The following is a 21,702-nucleotide window of genomic DNA, read 5'->3' on the forward strand; positions in this document are numbered from 1 at the left end:
AAACCTTTGTACATATTAAAACTGTGTGTCAGGTATTACTTGTACAAGATAATTTACAAGACATGTCTGACAGTTGCTAGTTATCATGCCAGTTAGAAATATCTAGATTTAACTAAGAGGTCTTGAGGCTTGATGTTCACATCGCATTGCATACTAGAACTTCTTTTCTTTTCTTCTCCTCATCCATAATCAGTTAGAGCAGATGGCTGCAACTCCCTGAGCTTGGTTCTGCTGAGGTTTCTTACTGTTAAAGGAGTTTTTCCTTCCCACTGTCGCCAAGTGCTTGCTCCTAGGGGTCATCTGATTGTTGGGGTTTTCTCTGTATTATTGTAGGGTCTTTATCTTCTAATATGCAGTGTATGGAGGCAACTGTTGTTGTGAGTTGGTGCTATATAAATAAAACTGAATTGAATTAACCTGTAGCAGAGATGAGGAGCTACAGAGATGTGGTAAAAAAAACAAAACAAAAAGTGAACTAATAATTGACCACTTTCTTTCAGTTTTTCAAAGCTGAGCAATAATATTAATAAAAGTAGCTGTACCACAGACTATAATACTATGCCACTTGACATTAAGCTTGTGTCTTATGTCCTGACTGAATTCATTTAGTGTGTGCAAATTAAGGCTAACACTCTCCCTTCTGTGAAAACTCAAGGCCAGGCTGTTTGGCACTGTAGAGGTTTGTTGTAACGAGAGAAAAGCGTTCTTCTGTATGCCCACTCGCATGAGTATTTGTGGCCAGATCAGGTGACAGAAGAAGGCAAGTCACAGGGTCTCTGTGTAGGGCTTCTTTACAAAGTGAAGTGCCATAGCAAGCATGTGCTAATGCAATGCTTGTGATTGTGATATAATTCACATTTCTTTGTAGTTTATAGCTTAATAATGAATTAATAAGACGCATAAGTGTTTTTTTTCCTTAATTATAAAAATATTTGACAAAAAACATTATTATTATTATTATTATTATTATTATTGAAGCAGTCAAACAATGCGGCTTATCCATTAATGAATGTTAAAGTTAAGGTTCATACCACATTTTACCACTTTAACCAGAATCTCTTAGGACTGCTTCCCAGTTATGTCTTGATTTCATCTCTTACTCTCCTCTCGTTGTCCTTGTTTCCCACTTTCTGCACTGATATTTAACAACTTCTGACCTGATTTGATTTCTTCCAATTAAGTAATTTGGGAATACTATGATTTTACAATGATTCATTGTAACCAAGCGACTTAATATTGTAAATAGAGCTCTATGTAGTGATAAGTAGGTATTGCCCCCTTTTTAGTTGGAATTTTCTCTGTAGAAATGTCTTGAGGGCACCCCATCTCTGTGTGCTTGGCCTGCTTACTAAGCAGTGGATGACTGTCAGATGCTTGATTCAGTATGTTCAGCAATTGGGATTTGTCTGAATAATTTAGCAGTGAGCTGCTGCTGTGAGACGAGTACCACTGGGTTTATCCTTGGATTCCTCTCTTCTTGTCTTGCGGCCCATGTTGATTTGTTGGTATTTTTTCTGGTCTCTTCTTTCTTTCTCTTTTTTGTCTAGGGCACTTTATAGTTTAGTGATTAGAAACACACTAAATGTGTTTGTTTTTCCACACATTGCAGGAGAGACATGCTTCCCACTAAACCTGCTAAGATAGCTAAATCACATATACAGGTGCAGTTAAGCTGCATTGTTCTGCAAAGCCCAAGCCAACTGTTCAAGTCTTACTTCTTCATTTACTGCTTTGTTTTCTCCCCTTTCTTCGGATTTCCTGCTTCTCTGTTCTCTGAACACACTAAGCTCCTTTACTGAGTTGCTGCGCTCTGAACCTTGACTCACATGGGTGTCAACGACTTGTGGCAGACATGATTGAGCCCCTGCAGTCTGTTGCTTCATGAACTTTGGGATGGAAATTCTGAATAGGAAAGCCTTTTAGATGCTTTTTAGTGTATTTCTATACACCTTTTTTGCTATTATTGCAATACAAAAGATGTAACCCACGATTCCTCTTTGCCAAGCTTCTCGATACACAGGAAACACTGCCAAAACTGTATTGTTCAACTGCTTCAGAAACAAGAGCAGCCACATCCTAAGTGTAGAACAGTTTTTTATAACAGAATAACCAGTGGTTTGTGACTTCAGTGGTACACCTGGCTGCTGTGGGGAAGTTGTCGCAGAGGTGTTAACTTCTAAGATGAGGAGGCAAATGTTGCAAAGAAGGCAGTTAGGTTTTAGACTTTGTAAGGCTTCTTACCAACTAGTCATTCTCTTTTTGAACCCAACCACAGACAGTGTCTCAATCCCTGACGACTAACTCTAAATACATGACAGTGCAGGTTATATTTCTAAGTGAATAATTTGCTTTGGCTGTGACCGGAATTATATTTATGAAGGCAGATTTATTGTTTTAGTGCCAGTATGAGTAATAAGCCAAGGAAACTATACTGTATCTGTTGCTATCTCTGTGTAACACTGCCGACTTCAAACAGCAGGTCATGTTGCAGCCATTGTCGTACAGGTTTAGCAGTTCTCTTATTTCATCGTCTCCTCTTCTGTGTCAAATATTTGATCCTTTTTCTTTCTCTTGGCTTCAGCTGAAATGCTCTTTGGGCAGAAAATCTGTAGACGAGGCCAGCTTGTGTTTGACTGCAAATCTACTTGATCCGTCTAGGTTATTATACATGTTTGTATCTATAAAAAGCATTCCTAATGACATAACAAAGTTTTTACCAAACTGAATACTAACCAAAAGCAAGGCTGTTTCATTCAGCATATCATTTGGTACAATGAACCAATACATGGAAAATAAACAGTAATAAAAAAGGGGTGTGAAATGAAAACTGGACTGGGAAAAACTGAATGCAGGTCAAAAAGTCATCCTGGGGAGGGAAATCCTGAACTGTCTGAGCCATGAATAATGCCTTGCTTTCTAACTCTGCCAGACACTCCCTGACACGTTGTACTGCTCAGAGCATTTATTTGCATTTTGTGTTTTCATTTTGTTTTGCTCTATGAATGTTTCCATGATTGTTGTGTAGAAATGTTACTGTAAGATCCTTAGTCTGAAACAAACCTGTATACTGGAACATCAAGAAAACTTCACAGCATACACTTTGTTCTCAGTAGTATTATGTCCTCTATGACCTGAGATTATCTTAGCTTTGGTTTGGAGACTAATGTGCAGCTGAGGGATTGAAGAACATGCACACATCCTGCCCGACTATGATTAATCTCATTACCATGCCTGCCTATAAGGGCAACTGTGGTATTTAAAATGAGTTAAAAAAAAAAAAAAAAGGTGTGGAGTACTTTCAAAATCTGTTAAACAGCCTACTTTAGCTTAAAGATTTCCTGCTGTGAACAGCTTTTTGGCCTTACTGATGATTGTGTAAACACACCAAAGCCAAAAAGGTCTTGAGCCATTTAAGGTTAATACTGAGTCATGTGGAGGAATTTATAATTTGTCAGGAGATTTCTGATAAGGAGTTTGCATCTGAACTGCTCAAGCCTTAGAACCACTAACTTCTCAGAAGTGCCTCATGTGAGCGCCATGTGACGTTTGCCTTTTTGCCTTTTACATCATTCTCATCATTTCCACTGAAAGTGTTACATAAAACAGTGTCTGTGCACTTGCAAGGTTCATGTGGTTTTCCTTGTGACATAATTCGTCTGACTCACTGAGCTGCCTACTCGGTAACAACACTAGAACGGTGAACCTCTGTAAACATTAGTGAAGTAAATAAGGCTGCTTTCTCAGCTTCCTGTCGTAGATTTCCAGTGTTTGTGGTCCTTTATTCTAAAAATTTTCAGTAAGAGGATGACAAAAACACTGTCAACACTGTGAATTATGAGTGTCTGTCTGCAGGACTGTTGTCCACATGTAAATGTGGACAACAGTCAGAGGAATGTACAAAGTTTGAATGTGGTGTTAGACATTTAATGTAATTGGACATTGTTTCCTATTCTTCTTTTCAGACATTTTAACTTGCGGATGAAGAGGGATTCAAAGCTGTTTTCTCCAGATCTTGTCATTGAGGTGTCAGGGGAGGAGAACCCGATTGATACATCACATATTTATAGTGGAGAACTGTATGGTAAGTCTTGAGTCGCGCGCGTGTGTGTGTGTGTGCGTGTGTGTGTGTGTGTGTGTGTGTGTGTGTGTGTGTGTGTGTGTGTGTGTGTGTGTGTGTGTGTGTGTGTGTGTGTGTGTGTGTGTGTGTGTGTGTGTGTCTTTTAAAGGTAGTGTATCTGATTTGTAGCATTGTTATTTTTCAATTCAAAGCCTATTTGTATTACCTTTTGGGTGACTTCTCAATTGATGAAACGTTGTTAAATGTGCAGAGTAAACAACAAATCACAAGCCAAATCTCACAAGACTTATTTTTAGCTTCTTTTTTTTCCCAGTTCTTCCTGCTGCTCTTATTTCCCTCCCTTCCTGGACATCTTCCTGCTGCCTGTTTCCAGTAGAGTTCAAATGAACAGGAGGAAAAACAAGGGTGTTTGTTTTTTAGTGATTGGTCTGCATCAAACAAACAGATGGGGAGGAGAGGTGTATACTCCTTGAATATTTTCTGAGCTGAGTCAGCTTCTTTAAACCACTGAGTAACATTTTAAAGTTATTCATGATGCATAACTAATCCACACATGTAACAAAGCAGGAAAAGCACAGCGTGAATAAAGTTGTTTTCACACCGGTGCTCTGTAGTTACCTTAAATCAAACCTTTTTTTTTTTTTTGGCACTGTTGTGCAGTTCGTTTGTGCATGGCAGCTGCACTGGGGAGCAGTCCAAAACCCACTGTAGCCAGATCCTTTGGAGGAGGTGATCTTGATCTGAACAGAAGGAGAAATAAAGGAATAAGATGCAAAATCCTCATTTCAAAGCAAAACAGGAAATGACTAAATGAGAAAATATTGATGTGAACTGTGACGCTTAAGAAGACGTCAGACTAGGGAACAGTGGAACTAATAAACTAATACAGAAATGAGTCAGAGGGAGGAAAAGGCAGTGAAGTAAAACTAACATTCATAAAAATCAAAACTTTAATCAAACTGATCACAAAACTGAAATTCATAACATGAAAAACCCATAAAACAAAAACGGCGATCAAAGACTTAAAGTCGGAATCCAAAAGTGAAAAAAAAAAACAAGCAAAGAAAAAATCCCTGACAAAAAAGCAAACCTCATACTCTAGAAGCAGTACAACAGACAAAACCGTAAAACAGAAACCTATATAAGCCAAGCCTTCTTCACCTATCATCATCATCATTTTTATTCCTCATATTGATCGCCATCTCTCTCTCTCCTCTTCTCGCTTGTGTTTTCAGGTTTTCATGTGTTTTTTGTTTGTTTGTTTGTTTGTTTTTAACAGTTTTGGTTCGAGTGGTTGTTTGTTTGTCCACTTTGGCATGTTAGTCTTTTTTTCAATTTACTTGCGACTTTAGGCTACACAAAAAAATGACTTGTCTTCATCTGCTGACCCTCCTCCTCTTATGTTTCAGGAGAAAAGGGCACACTGACACATGGCTCTTTGGTTGATGGGCGATTTGAGGGCTTCATTAAAACCCAACAAGGAACATACTATGTTGAACCTTCAGAAAGATACCTACAGGACAGGAGTGTGCCCTTCCACTCTGTCATTTATCACGAAGATGACATCAGTAAGTAGGCACTATATTTACATTTGTGTTCTGATGTTTAGTATAGTGACCAATACATGAAGCTTGTTGGACAAGTGGTATTTTTTTACAAAGTCTGAAACATTTCTTTATAGAAAAGCTTTCTTTTTATACCCCTGGCAAATGTCATTAACTTGGTGAAGAATTGTTAAATACACAAAGGAAAATTCTGTTATATTTTTTAAATAACAAAGTGAAATTTGAATTTTTTTTATTTTATTTTTTATTCAGTTGCAACAGAAGTTGTTGAATCAGCGTGCCAGACAAACGCTTGGGGCCTAGACCATTGGGGGCTCTCTAAAGAGTAACAAGCTTATCTTCCTCCTCCATAATCTTAACTGGGAAATTGCATAAATGAGCCCATTTTTGTAGCACACCAGCTGTTTTGAAATGTGAGACTGTCTTGCCTGCTGATAATACATTTAAATAATTGACATTTGATCAGAATATGTACAGCTGTGATTGATATCTATGCTGTCCAAATAACATTGTTATTATACATTGAGACTAAATTGGTACTTGAACGTCATATTTAATAGTTTAGTTTATGATCTTAAAACTGAGTGAAGGACAGAGTAGTAGTGGTAGTAATAGGATATTGTTCAGCATCCTGAGTCATGGACAGGGTGTTCGGTATCTATTGAAAACTGGATCGGAGAATGTAAATGGCTTACATTCACTGCTTTTGTCAGGCTACAGAGCTATAGAACCAGGACACTGCAAGTTTCTCAGTGTTTTCGATGAAGATGAGCAAATCTGAAATTATTTAGAGGTTGACTTCAACCAAGCTGAAAAAACATGTGCACAGTGCGTGAGTCAAAATGCAATTCAGTAACTTGAGACTTACAAATTTAGTATGAAGGCTCTTTCATATGGGAACAGGCATGCAGTGCGCTAACTGTAAGGTTAAGTTCCGGTCCAAAAGCTCTGTGTTGAGTTGGCTGCTACACTCACGGTCTTCGTGTGTACTAAATGACATTCTGCATTTCTACTGGTCGCACAAATGTATGCAAGTGCTCCCTGACCGGGGGTGCATTTAGCAGCATGGCAGGGAATCTGATATGAACCCTGTGGTGGCTTTAGACTAGCACACAAACACACGTCTAAACACATACACTGGTATATAATCTGAATCTGCTGAAGGAAATTTAGGAAATATGGATTTAGAGTCTCAGACTGTGCCTAATGATTTGTTGAATTCATGTTCTAACAGCAGGAGCATGAAATTCTGTCACTAATGAGATAGAAGATGCATATTGGAAAAATTAAACCAACAAATGGTACAATATAAAAGTTCAGCAAGTGCACTTATTTAAAAAACAAAAAAATAATAGCTGTTATCCCCGTCAGGGCCGTCTCCTTAGCGAGAAACCACTCAAAACATTGCAAGAGCCTTCCCTGGAAATCTCTGACCGCCTCAGGTTTGCATTTGAGACATGTGATACATCTCTGCCATTTTTAGCACAGCAAAGGTAGATAAGCAGGCAGACAATAGCATGTACCAAAGGTTAGGTTTACAGTCAGTTTCCCAGGGCATTACAGTAGAGCTCAGTATTTATCGTGTGACCCTGGGGCTCTAATTCAAAGCTCACAGCTTCTGTGAATGTCATAGTAAGAGAGGAAGTTGCTCCTTGTTGCACTTCTCCCCTGATGTGCCACTTTTCTCCCGCTGAAAACTGTTTGTGGTCTTTGGACCAAAGCTGGAGACCTAGCTTTCCTCATTGTTCATCCTGAACATGAAGTTTAGGTCAGTTTGACAAAGAAGTTGATGTTTGCTTTCAGCACGAGTTTGTGGTCAATGGTGAAATTCAGTGGTAAGAGAAGTGCTGGGAACTATGTAAGAAAACTACCCTCGGTGGGATAACTGCCACACTTTAATGAAGTGCTAACTTTACTCTTTATGAGGGTAATCAAAGAAAAGGTTTTGTCACAGTTTCCACAGTGGAGTTTATGACTTCTTAAATTTCCTAAGAAACATCAAGTGGAACTGAAATTGTTTATGTAGTGCTTTCATTAATTCATCCTTCTTCCCTTAGTGTTGCAACTATAATCAACTCTTATTTGCCCTTTTAAATTTTCTACTTCCCTACTCATCATTGTTAATCAAGACTGAAGTAGCACATCAACTTGTGTGGAAGTGTGTTTTTCATTAAAACACTTCTGCTGCATGTAGTCTCTGCTAACATCTGCACTGGGTTGTAAAGATAAAACAAGATGTTGTTTCTGGCTGTGTACCGTGATTTTTAAAACTCAAATATGTATTTATCAGACATATTTTTAAAACTTCTCTGAACAATTTTTAGGTAGTCGGAATGTATCTCCCTTGTTTTGAGATAATTAGGTGACATTTTTACGAACCTTGAAGGTCTAATGTCACGAGGAGGCATCTGTCTGCCCAGTTGCCCTTGTCTGTCTGCCCACAATTCATAGGAATTGCTGCTCTTCCTATAGATTTGTACAGAATTTAAGCAAACTTATAAACAGTGATCAGCTAATCAATCTTCACCAAGGCTTTGCTTTAGATGAGGGTCATATTTGTCACCTTACAAGGAATTTTTCATTTTCCCAAGAATTCCTGCTGCTTGCACAGTGTCAGTCATGTTTTAGTGAAAGCTGCACACAGTGATCACCCAGTGAGACTTTATCAGGACTGTGCTCAAGCTCAAGGTCACACATGTTGTTTTATGGGCAATAACCTGTGAATTGTGATGGCTCTTGTGCTGTCTCATTGATGTTGTGGTTTTCAGAGGACTGTGAACCGTACGTGGATAGTACCCAGCAGTAAAACTGCTCACAACTAACTGGGGGATTTTTTGTGTGAAGTTTCTGTACAGTTTTTTATTCAGGTATCAGTGAAATGGGTGGAGAAGGCTGATTCTTTTTATTTATTTATTTTTTTAAGACTCAGAGGAGCCTTTGCTTCTGATTTGGCCTTTCTCTTAAGCTTTTTACTTCTGTCCAAACTGCAAAAGCCTTTTGATTAGCAGTTGAATGAGACACCATTCACTGTGAGGACAAAGACGACTTTCTTTGAAAAAAATTCAAAAGCACATTACACACAGTGTATTTGGTCGTTTCAGTGAGTTAAAAGAGGAGACGACGGACCTGTTTTCATTTAGGAAACATGTTTCTGAAGTCAGTGTTATTGTTTATGACACCATTATCTGTTATGGTGTCAATAGTAATATGCAGAAACATTGAAATCCAACATTCACAAGGCTTCACTCAGTGTTGAACTCTGGATCTGCTTGTAGTCTTAGCGAAGCGTAGTGTATTTTGTTCATATGAAAACAGAGACTTTCAATTTTTAGATATGATCAGTGGAGCCCGTGATTGTAAATATGCAAGAATTTCTTTTCCATTGCTGTAACATGATTAGTTTGTTTGAATTTTGTATTGAACTTGAGCAGGCCCTAATTTCCTTACAGTGGTGGTCTATTGGTTTTGCTTAACACCTGGGCAGTACGTGGAACAGTGGTCAGGCCTGTTGCCTCACAGCAAGACAATCCTGGGTTTGCTTCCCACTTGGCCTTTCTCTGTGAAGTTTGCATGTTCTCCCCGTGTTTGGGTGGCTTGTAGTGACACAAATTGGTTCTCTTCAAGTTTTCTCCATGTGAAAACAAACCAAACCAGGGGGAAAGGCGGCAAGTTTACAAACTCATCAACTGATTCAAAACAGAGTAAACAAACTATTGGTGTGAAAGAGCCCACAGATTACAAAGCAATTTAAAATGAAACCAAATGTTCCTGCAAACTCTGTCAGTCTCTGCTTTATTTTGTGGCTTTTGAGCCAGGTCATAACAATTTTTTTTTGCCTTGATTTTGTTAATAAATGAGAAAAGAGGCCTAGTTGTACAGATTTTTAACTAGTGGAGTCAGGGCCTTTCTCTTCTTGTACTGAATGTTAAAATAAAGATATAAATGACTGATGAAGATAACTGAATGGATATGGTGAAAGGCACTCAAGAAAATGTTTCTCTCCTTCTGTCTGACAGATTACCCTCATAAGTATGGTTCAGAGGGTGGCTGCGCAGACCACTCTGTGTTTGAGAGGATGAAGAAGTACCAGGCATCAGCAGAAGAGCCAGCCAGAGTAAGTGTTATTAAGAACAAGAGAACAAGAACAGATAAACACAGGCAGACAAGACTCGTGATATTACATGAGCTTATTTCCACCTTACCTTACACTGTTAGTTAACAGCAAGGTGGAAGTGTTTGACCTTACTTAAAATGGCAATATAAACTTTTTAGCCCAGGGAAATTTTTAGGGGATAAAAATGTTGGATTGTTTTCAAAACCGGAAATGTGCTTATTTCCCCAAACGCCATTGAACTATGCTATCGATAACAAGCATAACGTAACGTTTTCTGTCCAGGATGTGACACGAATGTTGGAAGATGAGGAATCTAAAGATACTCCTGTCATTTTGAGAAAGAAGAGGGCGACGGGTAAAGAAAAAAACACTTGTCAGCTCTACATCCAGACTGACCATTTCTTCTTCAAACGCTACGGCTCAAAAGAGGCTGTCCTTGCTCAGGTATGAGGAAATGCAGTATGTGAAATCTTTGTTTTCTTTTCTTTCTTTTTTTATTTGAAAAAGCCTGTTTTGCTTATTTGCTGATTAGCATTAGCTCACACCCCTTCCCTTGTTTTAGCTGCTGCCTCCCAGTGACTTCATGCTGGATTACCAAATCAAAACATTTCTGTGGAGTCGGATTTTTGGGCTAACTTGCTGCTGCTACATCCTGACATCAGATTTTAATTTCCTAATTCGTAACTTATACTTTTAATAAGTTTAGCTGGACAGAAGTTCGTAAGGCAAGGCAAGGCAAATTTATTTGTATAGCACAATTCAACAACAAGGTGATTCAAAGTGCTTTACAGAGACATTAGAAACAAAAACAAATAAAAAGCATGATTTAAAATTGATTAAAACAAGCAAACAAACAAACTAACTAAACACACACATTTCACACCTGTTCGCGCGATCTGAACCCTTATCGTAAGGGGAGCTACCAGTCCTTCTGTGGACGAGCTACTTTCTATTTTAAATTCCCTGAATTTAAAATACTCTCTAGACCCAGTCTAGACCCAGCTGGGGAGCTACCCAGAGCTCTAAACCCACTTAACTAACTAACAAACAAACAAACAAACAAACAAACAAACAAACAAACAAACAAACAAACAAATCAGAACAGTATATAAAATCAAAACAGATAAAATCAGAACAGTATATAAAATCAAAACAGTAGATAAAATCAAAACAGTATATAAAATCAAAACAGTAGATAAAATCAAAACAGTAGATAAAATCAAAACAGATAAAATCAGAACAGTAGATAAAATCAGAACAGTAGATAAAATCAAAACAGATAAAATCAGAACAGTAGATAAAATCAGTAGTTAATGTAAGTTTTGAAATTTAAGCTTAACAAACAAACAAAGCAGTATATAAAATCAAAACAGATAAAATCAGAAATAGATAAGATCAGTAGTTAGTGTAAGTTTTGAAATTTAAGCTTAAAAGTGTGGATTTGGTGCTTTATTCAAATGCAGCTGAGAATAGGTGAGTCTTCAACCTGGATTTAAATAAACTGAGTGTTTCAGCTGATCTGAGGCTTTCTGGGAGTTTGTTCCAGATATAAGGAGCATAAAAGCTGAATGCAGCTTCTCCGTGTCTGGTTCTGACTCTGGGAACTGATAAAAGACCGGATCCAGATGACCTGAGGGATCTGGAAGGTTCATACTGGGTCAGGAGGTCACTGATGTATTTTGGTCCTAAACCATTCAGAGCTTTATAGACCAGCATCAGAACTTTAAAGTCTATGCTCTGACAGACAGGCAGCCAGTGTAAAGACCTCAGAGCTGGACTGATGTGGTCCACTTTTTTGGTCTTAGTGAGGATTCGAGCAGCAGAGTTCTGAATGAGCTGTAGTTGTCTGACTGATTTTTTTGGTAGACCTGTAAAGATGCTGTTACAGTAATCAAGCCTACTAAAAATGAATGCATGGACTAGTTTTTCCAGGTCCTGTTGAGACATCAGATCTTTTATCCTTGAAATATTCTTGAGGTGATAGTAAGCTGATTTTGTTATTGTCTTAATGTGTTTTTCTAAGTTTAGGTCTGCATCCATCACTACACCCAAATTTCTCGCCTGGTTTGTGGTTTTTAGATGTATAGATTGAAGTTCTCTGGTGACCTGTAATCGTTTTCCTTTGGCGCCAAAGACTATTACTTCAGTTTTGTTTTTGTTTAGCTGGAGAAAATTGTGGCACAACCAGTCATTAATTTCCTCAATGCATTTACCAAGAGCCTGTACAGGGCCTCGGTCTCCTGGTGACATTGTGATATATATTTGTGTGTCATCTGCATAGCTGTGATAGTTTATTTTGTTGTTGTTTATAATCTGTGCCAGTGGGAGCATGTAAATGTTAAACAGAGGGGGTCCCAAGATGGAACCTTGGGGAACTCCACATGTGATACTTGTCTGCTCAGATGTGAAGTTACCTATTGATACAAAGTATTTCCTGTTTTCTACGTATGTTTTGAACCAGTTTAGTACAGTTCCTGAAAGACCTGCCCAGTTCTCCAGTCGTTTGAGTAATATGTTGTGGTCAACTGTATCAAATGCTGCACTGAGATCCAGTAAAACTAGGACTGACATTTTTCCACTGTCTGTGTTCAGACATATGTCATTAAAGACTTTGGTCAGAGCGGTTTCAGTGCTGTGGTTCTGTCTAAAACCTGACTGGAAGGCATCATAGCAATTATTCTGTTTTAAGAAGTAATTGAGCTGTTGAGAAACTGCTTTTTCAATGATCTTACTTAAAAATGGGAGATTTGAGATTGGCCTGTAGTTTTTTATTTGTGTCTTGTCAAGATTGTCCTTTTTCAGTATAGGTTTGATTACAGCAGTTTTTAGTGGTTCTGGAAACACACCTGACATTAAGGAAAAGTTGACGATCTGTAACAGGTCTGACTCTAAAGTAGGGCTGGGTATCGTCACTGATTTCTAGAAGCGATTCAATTCCGATTCACAAGGTCCCGAATCGATTCGATCCACGATTCGATTTAATTCGATCCGATTCGATTTAAATCTGGGAAATTTTGACAGTCAGAAATATTATAATTCAAATCAGTACATTTACATATTTTTGTATCAATAAAAAGGAAGCTGACACACGCAAGACTTTATCAAAGGTGTGAGCATCACAGCAGATGCCTTTGTGTCAAAGTAGCTGAAGATAAAACACAGAAAAACATGAAGGTGATTTTCCTGGCCTGGGATTTTATAAAAATATTCTGCAGTACATCAAAAACGAAAGAAAACCATTAATCAACATATGAACATTACCTCTGAAGTTACAGCGGTTTTATTAGAGACACGGTTAAGCGTTTTGCATTTTGAATAATTTTAAAAAGTTTAAATTTGTTCAGTATTGAACAGCAGAAATGAGGTTTTCTTTTCGGAAGAATGTAAAAGGGAAAAAAACAGCGGCTGACAGCGCTGTAAACTACGGTAGACTTGTGCGTAACAAGCAAGCGAATAATGAAGAAAGGGAAACTGTTCTTGAAGTACAGAGAGAGAGAGGGAGGGGGAGAGAGAGAGAGAGAGAGAGAGAGAGAGAGAGAGAGCTGTGCATCGCGGTGGAAGCAAAACAGTAAAAGTCAGAGTGAATTCATGACGATTTTATGTGAATCGTTTGGATCTTCTTTTGCTGCTGGTTCGGTCAATATTGTTTGGAGAGAGATCAAACTAACAGCTTTAGAATCGGCGCAAAAAGGGCGTAAACACAAAGCGCGGACCCGCCGAAACATCAGGATCAGCGAGCTGTCGGCTTTCAGCCCCGACCGTGAGAAAGGCGACATCTAACTGATTCTGATCCGCGGGTCGCACTGTGTGTTTAAGTCTATGTGCAGAATCCGTGTACCTGCTCTCATTTACTGTCTTAACTGTTTGGTGGTTCTTGAAATTTTGTGAGATGTCACCAAAGATTCTGGCATTTCAAGCAAAATAAATTTATATTAAAAAAATCGATTCAGGATTTAAATGAATCGATTTTACGTTATCCAAGCCAGAATCGATTTTAATCGATGAATCGATTATAAAAACCCACCCCTACTCTAAAGTCTTTGAGACCTTTTTTTCGTAATCCTTAATCCATTCATTCTTAATGTTTTAGCTTTTTTCATAGCTGACCACAAAGTCAAACTTGGCATCTAACATTCATAGGCTGAAAACAAATGCCTACTTATGTGGTGTAGGCATTATTCTAGTAGCTGGGAATTTAGCCAGTAACCTGTAGCAGAGATGAGGAGCTGCAGAGATTTGGTAATCTTATTTTTATTTTTATTTTTTTTTATTTTAAACCTAATAATTCACTGCTTTTTTTCATTGTTGTACCTGTGTTACTCCTAATCTAAAATCTTGCACTCCCTGCAGATCTCCAGCCACGTAAAGGCTATTGACACCATTTACCAGGGCACGGACTTCCAGGGCATACGTAACATCAGCTTCATGGTGAAAAGAGTCAGGGTGAGTTTCATCTTGACATTTAGGGTCTCAAACTTCAGGCCAGCCACCATTTATAGTCCTAAATTACATAAAGTGTTACATTATTATGTTTGTTTACCATTATTTAATATGCTAGAATTTTTCATCTATACCAGACCTCATTTATCATTATTAATAACAACTAAATCAACCTGCTGATATTAAAAGTGGAAGTAATCTGTCTACTTGCCCGGGATCATTCTAAACTAATCTGCTTCATTGGGGTAGTTTTGTTTTCCTACTTTTCCTTTTGATTGTTTAACTCTTTCTCACAGATCAATACCACAGTTGAAGAAAAGGACCCCAGCAATCCTTTTCGCTTTGCCAACATCGGAGTGGAGAAGTTTTTGGAGCTCAACTCTGAACAGAACCACGATCAGTACTGCCTGGCCTACGTCTTTACTGACAGGGACTTTGATGATGGCGTGCTTGGCTTGGCGTGGGTTGGGGCTCCCTCAGGTTGGTACCAGACACACACACCGAGCTCTGGTAGTGACTCCCTGCGTTGCTCAGAAGCATTTAAAGTGTTTGGGTGTTTTGTAACACACCTTCACATTACTTCTATAATCATATTTGCTATCAAGCCAGTTATCCATACTACACATTATAATTTTTTTTATTAGTCTGATCATTTTATTTTTTAAGATCACTTTGGTTCAAGAAACCAGATCTCAGTTTTAGTAGTTTGAATAGTGCTACCGCATCAGCCATAAAAAGGCTGACGGGGTATTGCTGTCACCCTGCTTGGCGGGCGGGCAACCAGGCGGGGAGACAAGGACACCCAAGTTTGTGAATGCGGTAACTTGAGAATGAAGAGATGTAGGAGTTTCAAACTGATACCATATGTGCATCGACTAAAAATCTTGGAAAAGTTATAATCTCACAGATTTCAGCTGTTAGGTCAGAGGTCAAGTTTTCAGAAAATTTTGTGAAATCAGGAATGAAGGGACATAGGATTTTGAAATTTATACTGTAGGTGCATCTGCTATGAGGCTGATAGGTACCACTGGACACTGCCAGTATTTCTTTTTTTCCTGTGGTGATCAGAGGACCCAGAGTTTGTTTATATTCTGGCAATGCTTTGAGACCACAAGAATCTGCACAGGTGGCCATTTGTATTAAGAAATATTCTAATTTCTTTATATTTATGTATGTGAGAAAAACTGTTGTCCTTGAAGTGCAAAGTATGCCAGCAGCCTCTCTTTCCTGTTGGATTTCATGCTGTGGTCTTCCCACAGATTGCTCATATAGACTGGCTTTTCCCTCACATTTGTGTTGTGTTTGGTGCTTCTTTCCTCTCCTTTTGAATTAGCTTGGATACCATTTCAACATGAAGTATACCGCTACAAACCCAGACGATCAATCCTGGCGTATTAGCAAAACTGTAAGCTGAAAGAATTGATTGAATAAAAGACATGGAGAATAGATTGGTTGCAGTGAGCTTTGTGGTGATTGATTGAACAAAGGAAGTCTAAAAAAGGCTTTCAGGCCCACTGGTGAAGCACAGCTAATGTGTGAGTTCATGTGACTAGTTGTCATGGGTGGCTTCAGTGCAGGGTTTACACAATTGCACAGGTAAAGAGTGCGATGTGTAGTAAAATGTGCACTCAGTCTCATGGTCACTTTACACAGAATGGACACGTTATTGCTTGACGTGGTCTCATGTTTCTATGTAGCTGGAAGTGGTCTCCTAAACTCTGAATTTCTGGATATTGGGAATTGCAGCACGACTGGGAGAGTGCTTCTTGTTAAGTGTGATACCCAATATATCCAAAACCAATTTTTATTTTAGATAATTTAACAGACAAATAAAGCAAAGAAACTTCAGGGGTTTAGATGTATTCAGGGTCTTAGACTTACAGACGATTCATCCTGTTTCAGATTATTGTTCTCCCCTTTTAAAACATTTAAAACAAGTTCCTTAATTTATTGGACAACCCTTATAAGACTTTATTGTTTATTGGTTAAACCGGTATACAAATAAAACATTCTCCATCTGTTAATTACTGTAGTTTATGGTTCACTGATTTTCATGACTTCTTTTCGATTAACTGTGGAGCCAGTTACGCTTGCTGAAACTACCAGCATCTCCATGCCCTGCTACTGTGTGTCTGTATGTATGTGTGTATTTTGTTGTCCATATTGAACCAGAGGGGTGTACAATGGGTTAGTGAGCTAAAAGTAAGGTTTTGTCACCCGCACAGGTGGCTAAGTCACTGTTATGTGGTAACTGTTGCTGAACACACAACCTGCTTTTGAGCAGGTTAGATTCACTGTTTTAGTTGCCACGTTTTCACGTAATGTTTTATTTATAGCATTTTTTAACTCGTATTCTTTGCTGAGCGAATACCTTTCATATGTGCAAGCTGTCAAACCATACCAACATCAGGAATGAAGCCCAGATGTAAAGTAACAGCAGCACAGACTGTTGCATTCATGTGTGTATTCGGTTGGTGATGCAGAAAATATAAAAATGTTGTTTTTGCTTGATTCTAATCTGCTGCTAAGTCGCCTTTGACACTGCTGGAATTGCAGCTGCTAAAACACAGAACGCAAGAATGCCTGTTTAAAAGTAAAATAATTTTCACTTTGATCTGTGATTTCCACGTTTCCTTTATTAGGCTATGGGATAAAGAAATGTAATATTTAAATATATACACTTTAAAATTTCAGAGCTGTCACATTAAAAATAAACTGCAGCAGTGAGAGCGCATTTGGCTTTAAAATAATTAACTTAAAATGAAATGTTTATTTTATTGCTCTGTGGACTGAATTCCCAGTTTAATTATTTTCTGCAGCATTAATTTTGTGTCTTATTTACAACAGGATTGCATTTTAATGTTGTTTTCTATTCTCTTTACATATTTAGCAGTGTTTTATCATCATCATCATTAAAGTGTTTCTGACTGGAGTAGGCAGAACTCATATGGGTCATTTTGTACAGATTAAGAATTATGATGGGCTTCTAAACATGCTCAGAAGGCCTGGTTCAACAGAACGTTGATAACCACTGTTGAGATGCACATTATCTCCAACTGGACTTTTAGGTTTTGTCTAGCAAGCAAATTCAAACAAATCCTGGCTGTGTTTGACCTGTTAATGCATCGCACCCTTTGTTTTTACCGCAGGAAGCTCCGGGGGAATTTGTGAGAAGAACAGAAAATACTCAGATGGAAGGACAAAGTCTCTGAACACTGGTATCATCACAGTGCAGAACTATGGCTCACATGTCCCCCCCAAGGTGTCACACATCACCTTCGCTCATGAGGTCGGACACAACTTTGGCTCACCTGTAAGTACTATTATTTAAATCCCGGCCTTTGCCAGTAGCCTACTTTCTCTTGCCAAGCTGTATTTATTCTGTGGAACTTTCTCAGAGCTCTGCTGTTTCTCTTTTGCTTGCCTACTATTTCACAGCATGACTCTGGTAGCGTATGCACCCCTGGAGAGTCTAAGGAGCAAGGACAAAAGGAGAGAGGGAACTACATTATGTATGCCAGAGCCACATCAGGGGACAGGCTCAACAATAACAAGTTCTCAAGCTGCAGCATCGGGAATATAACCGCTGTTCTACAAAAGAAAAGAGATAGCTGTTTTGTTGGTAAATTCTCTTATGTGATCAAATAAATAAAAGGATTTTGTTATCTGTGTGTGAGTGAGTGAGAGAGCGAGAGAGAGATGCTCTTTCAGTCTGTTGTTTCTGTGTGTACAGAGTCTGGCCATCCTATCTGTGGTAATGGTCTGGTGGAAGAGGGAGAGCAGTGTGACTGTGGCTACCAAGACCAGTGTAAAGACAACTGTTGCTTTAGTGCAGATTCAGGGGATGGCGAAAAGTGCAAACTTAGACCCGGCAAAATCTGCAGGTAAGATTTTGTGATGAACTGTTGATTGTGGTATTAGTGAGCACAGAACACAGCTGTGAACAGGGCAGCATTTGTTTGACTTTTGGTTGCATGGTTTTCATTGTTTTTACGCAGTCCCAGCCAAGGCCCATGTTGCACAGGAGAATGTACTTTCAAGACCAATAATGAGGTGTGCAGACCAGATTCTGAGTGTGCCAATGAGGGCAGGTGTGGTGGAAATACTGCTCTATGTCCTGCCTCACAGCCAAAGGAGAATTTCACCTTTTGTCATAAAGATACACAAGTTTGCATCAATGGGGTATGCTCATATAATCGGCTTCGTGTCTTGTTTTCCCGCTTTGTGAGTTTGTATCATAAGTTAAAGTTTTTGTTTTTTGAAATAGGCCTGCACTGGTTCTGTCTGTGCAAAGCACAATCTGGAGGTATGTAGCTGTGCTAAGGAGGATGGCAAGGATGAGGCTACTGACCTGTGCCATGTGTGCTGCCAGGAGAAAAGTGAGTGTCTGATTGTTCACATGTCAAAATGTACACTAAGTATAGTCATTTAAAACTAGAATTATCTGACGTATAGCATAAGTGACTGTTGGTTTTAATGTTTGCTTTTAGTCATGAGAACATCTTTACGATTAAAACATTTTCTTGGTAATACAGATGTCACTTACTTTCTTTCTACCCTCAGCGAATCCCAGCACCTGCAGCAGCACAGGGTCACAGAGATGGGCCCAGTATTTCAATGGGAAAGTGGTGACGCTGCAGCCTGGCTCACCCTGCAATGACTTCAAGGGATACTGCGATGTGTTCAATAAGTGTCGCCTGGTGGATGCAGACGGGCCTCTTGCAAGGCTAAAGAAAGCCATCTTTAATCCTGATTTCTATAACAGTATTGCAGACTGGATAGTGGTGAGTGTCTCAGTGTGGGAGTGTATATAGTGACAAAGATTTGTCAACATGGTGACAGACACACATAGCTAATATTTTTAGTGATTCTTGTCTGTGCTTAAATATTTTTTATTACATTCTGTGTCATTCAGGCCTACTGGTGGGCAGTGCTGTTGATGGGTGTTGCTCTCATCATGCTAATGGTTGGCTTCATCAAGGTCTGCAGTGTCCACACACCCAGTAGCAACCCCAAGCTTCCTCCACGCAAGCATGTATCTGGTACGTATCTAAACCAGGGCTCTGCAAAAAAAGGAAACTGTGATGTAATCTGTGGCCTGTTGTGGGTTAAAGAAAAACTAATTTTGGAGTGAGGGAGAGAAGGGAAATTAGATATTAAAAAAGTTTGTTTACTTTCATTTTGGATATCAAACTCCATACTGGTTCTATTTGTAAGATTTAGTCAATTTCATCACATCAAGGATTCCAGCACATGTCCATGTTAATGAGCAGATGGGCCGTGACTTCTAGTTCATTCAAATCAGGGTTTTCTTTTCTTCTAACTTTAGCCTATTTGTGACAAATTAATCTTCGGACTTCTAAAATCTCAAGTATTTCCTTTTTTAAGAATCCCATTGCAAAGTACAGTTTAACTTGATTAGGTCATCCACCGCAGAGGTTTTTCCCTCTTGTTGTAAAACCTTATAGCATGAAAAAAATTTACGCTAGTTTCTTTTCTTTGTAAGGATTTCTCTTTATTCTCAGAGGATGTATATTTTTTTTCTCATACATTTTGTATTTTAACCATTTAATTTTTTATTTAATAATTTTAAACAAAAAGTATTTTTTTAAACAAAAAAATGTATATACATCATTGAGAAAAAAAATGTTTTTTTCAATAATGCATATAATACATTTTGCAAGTATACTAACAGTTCATCTGTATGTAACTCAGTTTATATTTACATGTTTTAGTAGGCCATGGCCATGAATGTCATGGTAATTTGAGACTTTTAAGGAGTTTAGAAAAAATCCAAAATTGATTCAGTGTCTGTAGGATCAAAAATATACACCCTCCACAACATTTAATTAAATGTCCCTTAGTCAAACCAAACTTTGCCAAGACTGGTCACATATCCAGTCAGAATTATGCCAAAAGCATCGGGTTGAGGTGCAACTTGCTAAGGGATATTCCCATGTATGGATCCCTGTATGGATTAGAGAAAATCCCAAACAAATTTAAACTTTTGCATCTAATTCTTGTGTTTTAAATAATTAAAGATGTATGATGCACAGTTATTCCACCCTGGAAAATGAACAGTTCAGAGAAATCAAATCCCTAAATTACCAGGACTTTCATGTTCATGATATGTGTGTGTGTATGGGTATTAACATCTTTGTGGGGACCAATAATTGGAATTTACTATACTTGTGGGGACCGACAGCCCTTGTGGGGACCACCACAAGGCACGAAAGCATTTTTGAGACTCAAAATATGGTTTTAGAGTCAGGGTTACAATTGGGTTATGGTTAGGTTTAGGGTAAGGGTCAGGGTTAGGCATTCATTTTTGATGGTTAGGGTAAGTGGCTAGGGAAAGCATTATGTCAATGAGATGTCCCCCACAAGGATATAAATATGCACAAGTGTGTGTATGTATGTGTATAAACTTCCACAACTGTGGATTACTGAATGCATATTTAGGTTAAAGAGAAGAGATGGCTGAATAGCAAGGTGCTAAGAAATACTTTGTAGTCCAACATGATTACCTTATCATGTAATAGTCACTTCTACTGTGGGCATTTCTAACAATATAAATGGTAGTAGCATTAATTTGCAGCATTCACTGTATTTCTTTAAGTTAATTGAGATGTCCATTTCCTGTAGACACCCTGAATACTCTGAGACGGCGGCCCCCAGCATCACAGGGCCAGCGCCAAGCTCAGGGCCAGCGCCAAGCCCAGGGCCAGCGCCAGCAGCGTCAGCAGCGTCAACAAAGAGAGCAGTATCAAATGGGACTGTTGAGACAATGAGGCAAAAGTCCGCTTGTTGCCTTGGTTCTTCTTCGTGCCTACAATCGGAGCACCTTACTCCAAAGAGTTACCTTTACCACTTATTGCAGAATTCTGAGAACTTGCAACTGAAACATTTTTACTGGACAAAACCTGATGTATTTTTGGGTCTAACAAACTCACTCACCTCTGCTCTAAGAGCAAGACTAGCAGTGGTTCACTTAGCTTTTATAGGAAATACATTTTTCCAAGGATGAACGGGGGAGAAATTTACTGATCTCCGTTATTTAATCTTAATCTTGTTTCTTTTTTTTTCTTTTTTTTAAACCTTTGAATTTTTTTCTTTTTTGTGGAGGAGAGAAAAGCAAATTTATTAGTTTTTCACAAATTTCTGCTGCCAATCAAAAACAGATCTGAGACTTTGTGTTTGAAAAGAACCTGTTTTTCTTTTGCCAATGTGACTTTTTCCCCCCAATACATATAATATTTTTTTTGTAAGGCATACTTCTGTTCCTTCTGTGTGCAAATATATAAATGTTGAGGTCGTTTTGTCTTTTGTTTCACATGAATTTATTTTTCTTTGAATGGAGATCGTTCACTGTTTTAATTCATCTTCTCAGGATCAATAAAATGACAGAATACAAGTGTAAAGACGACTGCTTACAGATGTCTGGGTAGAGTCTCTTCTGGCTCAGGCCTACAGGTCACGTAAGCTGCCATCCAAGGCAGAGGACA

The 21,702-nt window shown here is 38.6% G+C and overlaps 1 protein-coding gene across 1 annotated transcript in view; it reads left to right on the forward strand.

Annotated features, from left to right (window-relative positions):
• The window catches only part of adam10a (ADAM metallopeptidase domain 10a), a 31,248-nt gene extending 9,630 nt beyond the window's left edge, over positions 1-21,618 (forward strand). The window contains exons 3-16 of the mRNA XM_080885716.1: positions 3,963-4,081; positions 5,488-5,646; positions 9,660-9,757; positions 10,040-10,201; positions 14,108-14,200; positions 14,494-14,677; positions 17,347-17,510; positions 17,636-17,819; positions 17,931-18,081; positions 18,196-18,379; positions 18,465-18,576; positions 18,761-18,981; positions 19,113-19,239; positions 20,843-21,618. Coding sequence (XP_080741842.1) covers positions 3,963-4,081; positions 5,488-5,646; positions 9,660-9,757; positions 10,040-10,201; positions 14,108-14,200; positions 14,494-14,677; positions 17,347-17,510; positions 17,636-17,819; positions 17,931-18,081; positions 18,196-18,379; positions 18,465-18,576; positions 18,761-18,981; positions 19,113-19,239; positions 20,843-20,988 — 2,104 coding nt within the window. The 3' untranslated portion in view covers positions 20,989-21,618. The remainder of the gene's footprint in view (positions 1-3,962; positions 4,082-5,487; positions 5,647-9,659; positions 9,758-10,039; positions 10,202-14,107; positions 14,201-14,493; positions 14,678-17,346; positions 17,511-17,635; positions 17,820-17,930; positions 18,082-18,195; positions 18,380-18,464; positions 18,577-18,760; positions 18,982-19,112; positions 19,240-20,842) is intronic.
• Positions 21,619-21,702: the final 84 nt, after the last annotated feature.

This window comes from Rhamphochromis sp. 'chilingali' (genome assembly GCF_963969265.1).
Source record: "Rhamphochromis sp. 'chilingali' genome assembly, chromosome: 6".
Classification (NCBI taxonomy): Eukaryota; Metazoa; Chordata; class Actinopteri; order Cichliformes; family Cichlidae; genus Rhamphochromis; species Rhamphochromis sp. 'chilingali'.